This window comes from Sorghum bicolor, chromosome 10 (genome assembly GCF_000003195.3).
Source record: "Sorghum bicolor cultivar BTx623 chromosome 10, Sorghum_bicolor_NCBIv3, whole genome shotgun sequence".
Lineage (NCBI taxonomy): Eukaryota > Viridiplantae > Streptophyta > Magnoliopsida > Poales > Poaceae > Sorghum > Sorghum bicolor.
Genome location: NC_012879.2, coordinates 1534635 through 1549117, shown reverse-complemented (window position 1 = coordinate 1549117; position 14483 = coordinate 1534635). Strand labels below are relative to the sequence as shown.

The window sequence follows — 14483 nt, the reverse complement described above, 5'->3', positions numbered from 1 at the left end:
TTGCTTATTTGGGTAAATTTTGTTTTTGGATTTGGTCCACTATTTTGCAGAATAGAACTAAACACCATCTAAAATTTTTGGCAAAATGGTCGTCAATTTTACACTAAAAAGTATAGGTAAGTATCTCCATAAAAAAATATAATAAAATTTTTGATATTTTTTGTTTACGGCATGGATCTACAGAGCTGAACAAAATTTATTTTATAATTTTTAGTTTTTTCTATGAATTACTATATATTTATCAATTTTTAGCCGATTTAAATAATAAAAAAAATAAACTAATAGGATAAACACTTTTGTATCTAGGTACTTGTACTTTTTTATTTTTAATGTGCTCTACTATATATAAAAAAAATTGTATTGGAAACTCTAGAAAAATTTAATTTCTTGTTTTCCTCTCTATCAGCATTGAAGCCACGATTCCGCACGGAGATTCCGGGCGGACGCGCGGGCCGACTCGGGACCGACGGGAGCGTATTCCGCCGTCGATGCGTCTTCTTCCCCTTCCGTCCGCTGCATCCCTCTTCCCTCCGCCTCCTCTCTCTCTCTCTCTCTCTCTCTCTCTCTCTCTCTCTCGCTCCCAGACGACTGTTGGGCCGCCGCCGCCCTAGGCCAGGTGCTGAGGCTTTCCTTGGTCCCTTCGCCGGCGACGAGCACCCACCAGGTACTCCCACCCCTTTTCTTCCTTTCCCTTCCCTTATGCTGTGCGAAGCTGAGCACCGAAACCCTAACCTAAAGCTATTTTGCTATTTGATTGACAATCCTCCTAACTTCGAAGTTTTTGCAAAAATTATTGGGTGTACATGTGTACACCCATGTCCCTTTACTGGATCTGCCCCTAAGCACAGCATGCTGTTTTAGTGCTAAAATAGCAAAGACAGCCGAGATAGTTTATTACTTACTAGTATGTAGCTAGTTCAAGTCTCGACTCAAAGTGTTTAATACCCTAGCTTCTTTTAATAAAATCCATTAGTAGAGAGGTAGAAATTAGGCATTTACTGAGGTTTTGTTGAAATACAAGGAAATGGACTATCTTTTCAATAGAAGCAAGTCAGAAAAACCCAACATCGTGATATGCATTAAATATACTTGTAAAATCATATGGTTCAAATTTTATAAGACTAGAAGTTTCCATGCTGTGCCCATACCCAAAATGGATTATTGTAGCCAAAATTACTGTAAAAGCAGTTGCCACATTTCCTGAATGTTGGCACTTGACTCATATTTAAGTTTTGCTACTGTGTCACACAATGATGCAATGTTCATAAAAATCCAAATATGTTGTTTGTGTCGGTGGTGCTATAGGCTTTATAACCAGCACTTTCTTTTTTCTGACACAGTTAATTCTCTGCTTTTTCTGCAGTTTCATGGACTTTTGTTGTGAACAAACATGGAGAAAGGATACCTGTGATCTCAACTGAAATATGGAGCCAGTCAAACTAGTTGAAGGGTACAACTTTGATGACCATACTACAAGTGATGTCCGTGTTTGCTTTAAACTGATTGATGAGCAGCCGGAATGGTTTTCCTGCCACTCATCTGTTCTTTCCCAAAACAGCAAGTATTTTGCAGACCGGCTTGGTCAAAATGATATCCGTTCTAATAGTTGCATTGAAATTGAGTGCCCAAGAGCTGAATATGACCATTATGTCAAGATGTTGAAGTTAATGTATCTTCCTGGAGAATCAGTTGTCGATTCGTTTGATTCTGTTAAATCAGCTCTTGGTGTTCTTCGAGCATCAAATTCGCTCGGATGTGAGTTGGTTACCAAAGGATGTATTGCATACATTGAAGCTGCCTCATGGGATGAAAATGAGGAGGAGGAGATTTTAGAAGTAGCTCGGAGCCTTGGCTCAGATGCAGTGTCTTTATTAGCTCGGCTGCATGCTCCCAGTGCAGACGCTGTTAAGAATGTTTTCATCTCTGCCATACGATTTGCTACGTGCATGGAAACACCATTCCCTCCTTTCTTGGATGACCTCAAGACTTCTGCTCAGGAGCAAATTGACTTTATGATCCATGAAGATGATGAAACTGCTTTGGTTACGATGGATGAAGATGTCAGATCTGTGGTGCAGGAAGGTACAACAAAACTGTTATCCGGACTTAGGACTGGACTTGATCTGTTGGCAACTGAGTTTGATCAATCACCTGATCTAGCAGAGAAAGGGATTCTGAGTAGCTTAGCTGACATTGACTGGGTAGCGAATCTGTTGGCCAAGATTGAGATGATGCACGCCTTTGTTTCTGGTTGGTCAGAAATCTCGGACCATATTCTTTCAGTGGTTCACGACAAGAAGTATAGCTCAGGCTTGTGGGCTGTCAAGGCAAAGCTTATCGAAGTAACTGGGAAGGCCCTGGATGCTGTTGGCTATGGCACAGTGGTTCTCCCAGCATCATCTAGAGTTCATCTCTTGAAGACATGGCTTCCTTATATTCAAATGACAAAACCTTTGCTAGATGAAAATAGCAAGGATGAAACATCTCTGCAGATGGATTCAGACATGTGTCAGAATATTGAGAGTGCAATAGTCTCGATGGTGTTAGCATTGCCATCTGATGATCAGGCTGATATCCTGTCAGAGTGGATGAAGAATGCAGAGCAGTTCAGGTACCCTGATCTCACCGAGGCATTTGAGGTGTGGTGTTATCGCACTAAAACAGCAAAGAGAAGGCTTGTGGGAGGACTAAATGGATCTAGCAACCCCACAGTTAGCTTGTAAAACTACTGTTAATTTGATCTTTTTGTTGTAGCCTCTGATCAGCTAAACTAGCCGGTTGGTACCAAGTATATGCCAACTATATTCCCATTGTTGTATGTTGTAAAGCAACTGCTCATGTTTTATAAACTTTAGTTTTATTGCAGTGTTCAATTTTCTTCGGAAATATGAACTGACTTTCATCTATTTCTTGTACTTACTGAGATATTTTAGAGTACAGTTCAGGGAGCAACTACCGTTTATCCTTTTTCCACTATCTTACCTCGTTACCTAGGTTAAGAGGTTCTGAACTTATGAAGGTGCATGTGTGCAGCTCCCAGTTCCAATCAGATCTTTTACTCCTGTTCTTACTGGAACTGCTTAAGCATGGACTGACCCTGGAGGACTTCATGAAGTACTAGCCAGGCGCTGTAGACTGTCTGTCAGCTTATGTTCAGTAAGGAAAATAGCCTAATCTTGTTACATCTAGAAAATAGATGTGCATTAAGAATTTAATGCACAGTTATATTCCTTTTGAGAAGATCCGTTAACATGAAGTTACGGGCACTGGTAGAATCAACAGAAAAAAAAAATGACCGTGATGCCTTGACGGTAGTCTACTCTTGGTGGAGTTTTAGACTCTTCTGCTCTGCTACTCAAATGGAAAATAAATACGGTCCCTTTAAGATGTATTCTTTTGATGCAGATAACACCTTGCAAGAAAACAAAATTTGTCATAAGATTGCCGTGCCGTGCCAAGCACGAGGGAGGTCATTCTTTAGAGCTATTGCACAGGTTAATTAACAAAGTGGTCCATCAGATAGGTTGTGAATTTTAGTTGATAGAGATCATTGTCTTCATTAAACTGCTTGATTTCAAATAGTGGGACTAAATTATGGTCCATCCTAATCCAGCTAGAGCTACTGATCTGTTTATTCATTCATACATCATTAGCCATTTCAAACCGAACCATTTGGGATTTGGCACTTCTGTGAAAGGCGGTGCATTATTAAGTTGTCCCGTTATGGCACAGGAATCTTCTGTGCCTTTCAGCTAATCATCAACAGTTTTCGCAGCCATCATGAGCCCAATCTCGTGCTAATGATATCCTAAATCATGCCAATCACTTGATTTTAAGTACATCTAGTAGGTTTAGTTGTGTACTTATTGGTAGAAAGTGACCTTTTTTATGATGCAAGGAATCAAGGGATGATTGCTTGCTTGCAAGTGTCCAGCTTAATTCTTCTATCTCCTGATGTGTTAGGGTTACCTAGAAAGAGGCTTTCCTCTTAGTGGAACATAAAGAGGGGGTGTTTAACAACTAGTTAGAGGTACAATGAGTCTTCCCAGCCCATCATTTTTTAATCCTCTACCTAATAGATCATGTGTGTTCTACTGTTCTTTATGGTCTCCCTTTTCTGACAAGTGTGAACAGTAATCGCGCCTTAGGAGTAGAGTAGTGCCATGAGCCCCTACCTAGTCAACTATTGCCAAATTGGCAGCAGACCTATAGTGGAGCTTGAGTTGCAAGCATGCATGTTTAACCTTCTTTCTGATTCTTTCCTTCCTTTGCTGCTGCTGCTGCTGCTGCTGCCTTTCTTCACCCGTGCTGGCGTGCTGCCGCCGTGCATGGCGCGTTAGAAAATTCAGCAAACTGCTCCTGTTGTGGTTGAGAACCAAATCCATGGTCCCTTTTTCTTCAGCTACAAACAAGCTATCTATATGATGCTAATGCCAGGCATGATTAGAGATGACGACGTGCGAATAGTGAAGCCCACTACTGAAAGGGGCCAAAGGGAGAGTATCTAGTGCCATGGATGGAATCATTGTCCTTGGTTAGTGGAGTTGAAAAACATTGATCTAGTGTAATCTAATCTAGTGCAAGTGCAACACATGGACGACGGGAGGAAAAACTGTGCTGATGAGGTGCATCTTTGTCTTGAACAGTTCAAACCAAAAGCTGAAATGGAGGAGAAAAACCCATGCTTCAACTGTTGCAGCTGCAGACGGCAATACCAATTACACACTAGCATATACTTGCTATATATTTACAAGCAGGCATAAAGCTACACTGGAGTATATATATTTATGTAAGGCATATACTACTATGATTTTGTTCTGTATGTTTATATATTGCTAGCTTACTGCTATCTCCTCTGGTTTCCGAGACTGACTGATATACTACTTTCTCCATACATGTTTCAGGATGTGTGATCTCATCAGGGGCACATCGGTGGTCTGGAGGCGATCAAAACTTGCAGATCTCGAGGCTCCTACGCTGCAAGGGCCATGGCGCGGTTTGGGACGATCGAGCTCTGTGCTTGGAGCCCGAATAATCCAGTGCTGACAACATGGACACTACTCGTCGTCTTCTGAACCTTCTCTGCCGTTATGTTCTCAGAGAAGGTCCACAGCCTGGAGGCCTCCTCGCTGCTGGCGCCCAGCCTGGACGGCGAGGCCTCGTTGCAGTCGGCGAAGTACTTCCCTGACACTCCGGCCACCGCCGGGTGCACCGCCACGTAGCACGTCGTCGCGGCCGCCTGAATGAAAGAACGATGCTTCGATTTCATTCAGAGCTCTGACAGACCAATGGAACAGAACAGAGCAGAGCAGAGCAGAGCAGCATATATATAACAGGGGGCAGAGGATTGATCATCAGGCGAGTGGTGAACACTGACCTGTGGAATCGTCTTGAGGAGCTTGGACGCCAAGAAGAAGACTGTGTCTGCAGTAAGCATGCATGCATGACATGAGATCGTCTGTCTAGCTTCCTCAACCGGACCAACAATAGCTCTGTTCGATCAGGGGTTAAAAAAAAAACATATGAAGAAGAGAAGGCGGCGTACTGGTGATGAGTCCGTCGCGGTCGCGGATGAGACGGGTCCTGACGATGCCGGGGTGGACGCAGTTGGCCGTGACGTTGGCGCCCATCTCCTTGAGCCGGTCGGCGAGCGCTCTGGTGTGCAGGACGTTGGCGAGCTTGGACAGCGCGTACGCCTTCGTCGGATCATACTGTCTGTTGCATTGGTGAGGCCAGTGAGTGAGTGAGTCAGAGCTAGCTTCAGATGGCGGGGGAACAGAGCAGCTAGCAGAGCACGCACATCTTCCTGCGGGTGACGCGGTCGAGGTAGGCGAGCGCGTCGTCGTCGGCGGGGAACCAGCTGTGGATGGTGGAGGAGACGTTGACGATGCGGCCCTCGACGCCGGTGTCCCTTGCCGTCTCCGCCATCTTGTCCAGCAGCAGGCGAGTGAGCAGGAAGTGGCCTAGGTAGTTGGTGGCGAAGGTCATCTCCACGCCGTCCTCCGACACGGCGAAGCGGTCGGCGTACTTGCCGGCGTTGTTGCTGCACGTGTATATATATGTTAGCAGCAGGCGACCGACCATGGAGGAGGGGAGGACTAGTGATGGATGCAGCAGGAGGAGGAGGAGGAGGAGGAGCAGGCCAGCAGCATACACGAGGAGGTTGAGGGGGAGGCCGAGGTGGAGGAACCGCTTGACGAAGCGGCGCACGGAGGCGAGCGAGCTGAGGTCGAGCGGCAGCACGGTGACGTCGGCGCCCGGGCAGTCGGCGCGGACCCGCGCGCGGGCCTCCTCGGCGGCCTTGAGGCTCCGCGCCGGCAGCACGAGGCGCGCGCCGCGGCTCGCGAGCACGCGCGCCGTCTCCGCGCCGATCCCCGACGTGGCGCCCGTGATGATGGCGGTGATGTGGGCCAGGTCACGGCCGGCCGCCGTGGCCTCCTCGGCCGTCGTCCGCGAGCCGAAGCCGCTCGGCCCCGCCGTGCCGGCCAGGTACCGCAGCGAGGTGAGCATGATCGATCGGTACTGTAGCAGGCAGCCGCTGTAGGATATAGATAGCTATGCCGCCTATATATGCTAGAGAAGGTGGACGCTGGAGGTAGGAGACGTAGGGGGTATAAATAGATAGAGCAGCGGGAGAGGAGTGGAGTGGCGGTGGCGGTGGCGGTGGCGGTGGCGCTTCTTGCTCGATCGCGAGCGCAGCTGCACTGGAAAGAGAGGGGAGGGAGAGGGAGGGCCTGGGCTCCAGCCTCAGAAATGAATGGTTTGTTTGTTTGTTTGTTTATTTGCTGGCACGTACGGGGAACAATAATACATACAGGATCGGAGGTTGCATGCATGAATGGGGTTGTCAGTAGTGGCATCGCCGCGGCGCGGGCGTGCGTGCGCGCGGGCGTGTCAGTCAGCGCGCGACGGAGCTGTGCGCGTCAAGCTTCATCTCGCCATCACTAGCAATATCTTTGCTTTATTTATTTTTATATATATACTAGTAGCAAGTTTGCTTTATTTCTTATTTATATATATACTAGCTATCGTATCCGTAGGTTGTGATATATAGGTTGTGAGTTGTGACGAAACATCGGTAATGCGTCGTCTGTCGTCTCAATACATTGTAACCGATCGAGCTCTTTACTACAGTATATGTCTTTTTTTTTTTAACACGTGCTATTCTTAACTCGATCCATGGGTCGTGAGGTCTGTTGATACAGTAATAAATTAATTAAGGTGTTTATCTCAAACTTATCATGTCTCCATGAAAACTTATAACTTTTATGCACATGAGAGTGGGGAGACAAATAGACCCAGAAGAGAGTAATAGACCCAAAAAAAAAAATCTTTGTTTCAATACACCGTAGAATCGAGATAACTATTAGGCTAGTCTCAATGCATGTTTCATGAGAGTGTCATGTATATTAAATAGGGTGTGACATAATAAGCACAATTGCTGACTTGGCAGGGTCATTGAATGAAGGAGTTTCATCAGATGAGAAAGAAGTTTCATCCCCATGAAACTCATGTGGCTCGGTTACCTAGTTTATAGTCTTGGTAACTGTGTCATGAAACTATACATTGAGACTGGCCTTATGTCTTAACACATCTTTATGCACAAGGCACCAGACAAAAAAAAAATCTTTATGCACCAAACGCGTCGTCTTATTCGTTTGGCTGATAATCTATGGCAGAAAGTACTCTTGGATGATTTGTTGTGAGACAAAAACACTATCAAATGACTAGCAGATTCGGCTACTGTTGGCTGATTTGTTGTGAGACAAAAACATTGTTGAATGACTAGTAGATTCGGCTGATAAGCTCAAGCGAACAGGCTCAAAAAAATCTCATAGATATAGATATAGATATAGATATAGATATAGATATAGATATAGATATAGATATAGATATAGATATAGATATAGATATAGATATAGAGGCGATAGAATAAATTAGAGAAAAATACACCTTTGTGTGCGCTGGCCATATAATGTGTTTGATTCATCTTTTAGAGATAGTTAGTCAGACTGATAGATAGATATTCCTTCCTATAGAATGCAATTATCACTTTTTAGGAATTAAATGATTTAATGTTTGTTCAAAATTATATAAAAATACTAACATTTATGGCATCATTAAACTAATTATAAAATATATCAGTTATGGTAAATTTAATTGGACACATAAATAGTAATGCTATTTATTATAAATTTATTTAAAGTTACATTAGTTTGACTTGTATAAATCTTTAATTATATTTTGTGTGTGTGGATGGAGGTAGCAGGATCTTGTTTAGTTACACCCAAAATCTAAAAACTTTGAATCCTGCGGCACAAACTGGCACACAGCCTTGTATATGCGGTTCGTCAAAAAAAAACCGCTTCTTCTAGTTTCCATTTTTGGATTGGAAGGTAGCTTTCAAAGACGGAGGGAAAAATCATGTCTTTTTATTTTTCTTATATATACTATAAAATTATAAAATAAATTGAAACATGAAAACAAACCGCTTAATACGCATGATTTTTTAGATACAAAACCCATGCAAACTCTATTTTTATAAACATTTGGTATATGATAATGAGCCGCCACATTGAGATTATTGACAAAGGACTTGTTCTTATATATGCTGTGTCAAGTAATTATACATGAACTAAAAGCCCTGCAGCCGTAGTGAATAGGTCCAATGTCGTTATAGATTGACAAATTCTATATCTATAAATAAAGTAAAAAGAAAATCTATAGAAATACAGTTTATCGTATACACAAATTCCACCGCGCAAGGAACGCAACCGAACGAGCCAAGCTCGAGGTTGCTCGATCATGTCGTCTTCTTGGTTCCATGTGTATTGTGTTGTGTGTGTATATATGTATATGCTATTCTACATCCTAGGTGTAGAATAGTATTCTAAACCAAATTATTGTATTGAACAAAATTCAGTATTGTTCAGTACTTATGTTTCATTATTTTTTAGTATTTTAGGTTCTAAGTGTAGTCATGAATGATATTAAACGTTTGCTCAGTACTGTTTAGTATTTTTTCTACTAAATTTTGACTTGCGGTGTAGAATAGCGCTACCGTGTATATAGATGCTGTAGTAATCAGGTCGTTAATCGAGAGAAAGTACTACATGTTGTTTAGTGTACGCGCGCACGCAAGACAAATACGAGAGAAAATATCCGTTGAATGGTTACAAATAAACTCAAACGAATAGACTAAATATATGCAAAAGACGTAGACGGGCCGGGGATCATATCCATGGATGGATGGATGGATGATGGGATCGGATCATCGATCGGCCGGTCGTCGTCTTATAATGGCGCCGCATCGACGATGACGACCCCTTGTGGACATGCATGCGATCGAGACGTCGCCTTCTGGATGGGATCCAGATCGAGCTACTAGCTGCTAGCAGGCAGGCAGGCATATTATCGCATCATCGGGCGACCCGGCCCGGCGTGTTTTTGTCTCGTGTTCCACCCGTGCGTGCTCCATACATATGCCTCCGATAATCCACATGCCTGTCGTGTTGTTGATCGCCGCGTGTGCGCAACTGGCGCGGGTCATGCATTCATCATCCACCACACGAGCTGTACGTACGTGTGCCCGGGGTTCAACTGATCGTGATCGTGCCGCGCGTGCTCGTGGCCCGGCCCCGCCCCACTACTGCCTACTCTTCCCTAATACCATTTTCGCACTATATCTATTAATGATATATGATTAGACTTGTTTTTGTTGGATATTTAGTCATTTTACACCATGTATTATTCCATAAAAACGATAACCAATATACTAATACAAGTATCATGCAAGTGACAGCTTCATATTTGATACTGTTACTACTTTCAGCAAGACAAACAAAATAAAGCGCATAGAGAGTATTGGCATTATACCCTAGCGTGGCACTTCCGGTACCCGCGGATAGTGAGCCACCAGGCATGTTGATGTCGTTACCGCCTCCTGCGGTGTTGTCGTTGGTGGCGTAGGTACGTTCAACCTCCCCCAAGGCCAAGGCCAGCCCACGGCCCGTCGCGCACGCGGGCGGTGGCGCGCGTGTGGCTTTCCGGTTCTCCTCCTCAACTTGTCTATTGGAGCATCCCAAGGCTCACTATTTAAGTTGATTGCCTTGTTAGTGATTAATCCATTTGGTACTAATCACTTTTGCACCTAACACTAATTGTGGGCCTTTGAGGTTTATTGAATTATTAGAATAGAAAAATGGGCCTGGCCCAATTACTCTAACAATTTTTATTATCATTTTTAGAATACAGACACTGACATATGTGTAAGCATATATTTATCGATTTGGGTGTACATATGCGGGAATGGTCTAGTGGTGGTGGGACAGGGGAGCGGTAGGACGAAGGGGTTTAGAGGTTGAAGATGACTTGATCCTCCCTCTTCGATAAATTTTTATATCCGTCATTACATGTATATCCACAAATGCATTCAAGATGTAATTATAGTAGATATATCTATATGTAGAATGACAAGAAGTCATCGTAGTGGATTCTTTTTTTTCCTACAGATATATAGAAAGAATAATTTGCACAAAATACAAACATGTGTGTTAGAAAAGTCATCCAATCTTCTACGTGTGGTACATATGACCTTCTCTGATCTATATCCTCTGCACTATAATAGACCAGCCGATAGGACCCGTTCACCATCTATCTACCTAGTGGACTTAATGTTACCACCGATCGCGACAAATGGTTATCTAACAAATAGACATTATTAATTTAGTCGACCTAATAACATAACGTGCCAAATTAATATGTTGGTCTAAAATCACATTCCAACAAAATAAATATAGATGACTTTTGTTTAATCGGTGGTCTAAACATTGGGGCAAAATCGTAATTTCAATTTGAAAAGAGAGGCTTTCATTATTCACACTGTATTGGCCATCTCATCTCACAAGAAATTATGTTGTTTTTGATAATTACAAACGAAAAAGTTTATTTATCACTCGATTGTGTTTAGGGAATATGCAGGCTCCAGTTCTAGGCACGATTACAGAAGAGCGACGACCTAAAGGACCTATTGATTTAGGCGTGCCGTAATCTAGAGGCGACGGCATGCATTTTTCTGCCTCTCATGGATGAACTTCTACCTTTACAATTGGCAATAATGTTCTTTATATATGTCGTGTGTTTTGTTACTCAAGTGGATGTGCTCTTGGTAGCACTGGCTACATCATCTTGTGATATTTGTGAACTGATTCCTTCTCTTCGAGTATGTTCAAGCCAGAATGTCTTTTGAGCCCTTTACATTAGCAAGTGAATTGGCTCTAATCAACTAGCTAACTGAAGAAACAAGGAGTCAGGCTTAGGAAAGCCCTATTCGTGAGCAATTACTATGTGCTCAATGCTCACTGTTCTAATTAAAGAAACGCTTTCCCTGTTGTACTTCAAAATTTCTCTTCTTATTAATATGCTAACTTAAAGACCAAACCTAAAAAGAAATTCTGTTGACCTAAAAGGATTCCTATCATTTCAAAATAATGAGTCTGGAAATTTAAAAGGTCCTGCCGAACTGAAAGAGATGTCCTTAGATAATCGTGGCCGGTGGGCTTGATTTCAGTTGGGCTTTCAAATTAATCGAATTTAAAATTTGAAAGAGCCCAGTGGTGGTGGGTGGGGAGCAAGCAGCGAGCTCCAAGACTGGGAAGCAAAGAGGAGCAGGTCACATTTGCCAAAACAAATTCAAACGGCCATGAAAAAGATGGCAAAAAAAAAAAGCTGATGGAGACTGCGCCTCAAGAATAGAAGTTGTGGTGGGGGCTTTGGATCTGCGCAGAGATTTTCTTGGAATTGTTTTTGTGAGTCTGCGTGGTTTCTTTTTTTTAATATGTTTTTATATATGTAAGAGAGGGTGCGTGGTTGCAGTAGTAACAAAAAGAAGTTAGTTGCTCAATGATTTTGTTGTGTTGTTTATGTACTTTCTCTTTAATCTCCCTTAGCTTGATTTTCCAGGTGATGTTTATTGTTGTACAAGATCATGATGACCAGTAGAAGGGTATTACAAGATACTTAAAAGGAACATCATGTGAAAATCATGCAGTTATATACTGTACATAAAAAATCAGGTATTTGATTCTGCACAAAAAAAACCTTCTAGATAAAAGAGAGATTGGAATGAAGTGTACAAGGTGATCCTCCATTTTCTCTTGTCTTGTGATTCATTGGAGTCTTTTCTGGAAGAGGGTCCCATGAAGATCTTCTTGATGCAAAAGGTAATCTCTCCCACACTAATAGGAGATGGTTTTTATGAAAAATAATATTCCCATTATTGGTGCAGAATAGTAATAGGATAAGGTTTGTAATAATTTGGTTCTTTTTTTTTCTCAGCTTCCCTGAAGCAAAGTAGAGCACCATCAACTTTGCTATCAACTGGTTGAAACTTCAAACCATGTCATTTTCAGTTTATTTACAGGTACTTTAGGCTGGTCAATGAGACTGTAAATGCTGCTCGAGCTATTAGAGTTTATTTACAACAAAATGTCATAATCTCTCTGGTCAGTAACAGTAGAAGTAGTACACCCAATTTCTCAATCGCATCAAAAAGGTTTGGTAAGGTGTCACTTTGATGGATCCCCTCTGAGCAACAATACGCTTGACTCTTGTTTTGCCTTTTGTTCCTATGTTACTATGCTAAAGCCAAGAAAATAGAACAAAATGTGCTAAGATTTGGCATGAGGCCATAGGTGATAAACAATTGCAAATGGCGATAGATGCTGCATCAGCTATGAAGGTGATGCCCAATTTGGCTACAAATGGTTGTTGCAATCATTGCTCAATCCTAGCACCTTGTTTAGAGTCCAATTAATCCTTCCTCTCTTCTTTATTTTTTATTTATTATTATAGGTCCTAGAAAGCAGTATGACTACCGGAGGACCTACTCTGCTACGCAGCATGTTGTGTAAGAAAAAAAATCTGTAGGATGTAAAGATACACATGCCCATCCTAAATTTTGACGGCAGGATGAAATACATAATTTTACACATAGGCATTTCTTTTGTATACATATTAGTGCTGATCATGATTAATCTTCTCATGTAGATTATACAACTAAAACAAATTATACAAATCAAGGTAAGATACCTGCCAGATATCATTTTTTGCAGTAATAATACTAGATGCAAAACCAAGAACCATGTGGGTGATTGGGTATCTAAATCAAGGCAATTCATGCCAGATGAATTGGTTTTGATCAATCAATACTGGTTTCTTCATCATTGTCATCAGCTTCCTTCAGTTATCTTCCTATACAGGCATCTTATCTCGGCTTCTCTTATACTTAATTTATGATCCTCTCACTGAAAATAACAGTTAACAATACACTAATTGCAACATAAGTTTGAAACAGGAGAGAGATAGTGGACTAGAAGTGTACTTCGAATGGCACCAGCAATCCCCAAGGATAAGGGATTCCATCAGATTTCCTTTCCTGCTGTCACCTGCTCTTCCAACACGCACATAAACCAATGGCAAATGATCTGGTGACGATGACTGTATCTTAATCCTGCCCCACTCTCCACTAAGTATGCAGAAACAGTGTGTTCCAAATCAGAGCAGCTCTAGTTTTGCTCATACAAATATACAATAATAGTATGCTCGTCTCCACCCCCTAAGATTCTTCCTTGGTGCATACAGACTTGGACCTTGGACCATTCTTCGCGGACTCCATCGAAACACGCACCCCATACTTGTTCCTTTTAGGCATAACAATACAATACTTTGATCCCCTTCCCTGAACTTTTTGGCTAAGATCAAGAGCATGCATGGTGTAATAATGCAAAAGAGAGTTGGGCGCGTGCACTGACCGAAAGGCATTTTTTGCCATGAAGAAGCACATGTAGATCAACTCAAATCTTTGCTCATAGAAACTAGGTAAGTGATCAGGTCAAAGAACAACATGTAGATCAACATAGTGCTCCAACATCCAGCACCCTGCAAAACCATAAACTAAGCCTAATGATATGTGACTGCCAAGTGATTATGCTTAATGGTTTTCAGCTGAAAGACGCAAGATGATGATGAAGGCTTAGACTCTCAGTAAGCACACAATAGGTGGTTAAAGCATAATCAACCTTGTCAAAAGTATGTGAAGGAGAGACTGGAAGGCAGTAAAGTAACACTTGTGCAATGCAAACACAAGTGTTTCTGGTTTCCTCTTTTTTTGTTTCCCCACCAAAGAAGGCTGTTAAAAACTACTACAGGAGAGACGAGAGAGACTGCATAGCATTAAGTGATGAATCATTTCATTTTAGAATGTGAGTTTAGGTAATGGTCAAAACTTTAAGATCAGAATGAGCATAAATTTCATACCAAATTCAAAACATTTACATATTATAAGATCGCAAGGACAAGGCACATATGTAGAAAGCTAAGATTGATTCTTCACATGAATGTTTTACAGGTGCGAATGTGAACATTTGGGCAAAATAAGGTAACTGGAAAACTTGAACAAATTGTGCAGAAGTCATGACAAAGCG

General features: G+C 42.1%; 2 protein-coding genes across 2 annotated transcripts; one reads left to right on the top strand and one right to left on the bottom strand.

Annotated features, from left to right (window-relative positions):
* On the top strand, positions 371 to 2906 carry LOC8069049 (BTB/POZ domain-containing protein At3g05675). Its single transcript, XM_002437699.2, has 2 exons — positions 371 to 664; positions 1364 to 2906. Exon 2 carries the CDS (start codon positions 1425 to 1427, stop codon positions 2721 to 2723), a length of 1299 nt encoding a protein of 432 aa, XP_002437744.1. The 5' UTR covers positions 371 to 664; positions 1364 to 1424; the 3' UTR covers positions 2724 to 2906.
* LOC8069048 (short-chain dehydrogenase TIC 32, chloroplastic) lies at positions 4666 to 6763 on the bottom strand. The gene is made up of 5 exons (XM_002436353.2): positions 6155 to 6763; positions 5801 to 6043; positions 5546 to 5715; positions 5378 to 5424; positions 4666 to 5239 (listed from the first exon to the last, which is right to left on the bottom strand). Exons 1-5 carry the CDS (start codon positions 6508 to 6510, stop codon positions 4973 to 4975), a joined length of 1083 nt encoding a protein of 360 aa, XP_002436398.1. The 5' UTR covers positions 6511 to 6763; the 3' UTR covers positions 4666 to 4972.

Excerpts from the sequence above, each read along its gene's own strand:
- LOC8069049 (XM_002437699.2), top strand. The coding sequence starts at position 1,425 with ATGGAGCCAGTCAAACTAGTTGAAGGGTACAACTTTGATGACCATACT.
- LOC8069048 (XM_002436353.2), bottom strand. The coding sequence starts at position 6,510 with ATGCTCACCTCGCTGCGGTACCTGGCCGGCACGGCGGGGCCGAGCGGC. Across the intron at positions 6,044-6,154 it reads CTCCCCCTCAACCTCCTCGT|CAACAACGCCGGCAAGTACG; the intron begins GTATGCTGCTGG and ends ATACACGTGCAG. Across the intron at positions 5,716-5,800 it reads CGCGTCACCCGCAGGAAGAT|ACAGTATGATCCGACGAAGG; the intron begins GTGCGTGCTCTG and ends CCAATGCAACAG.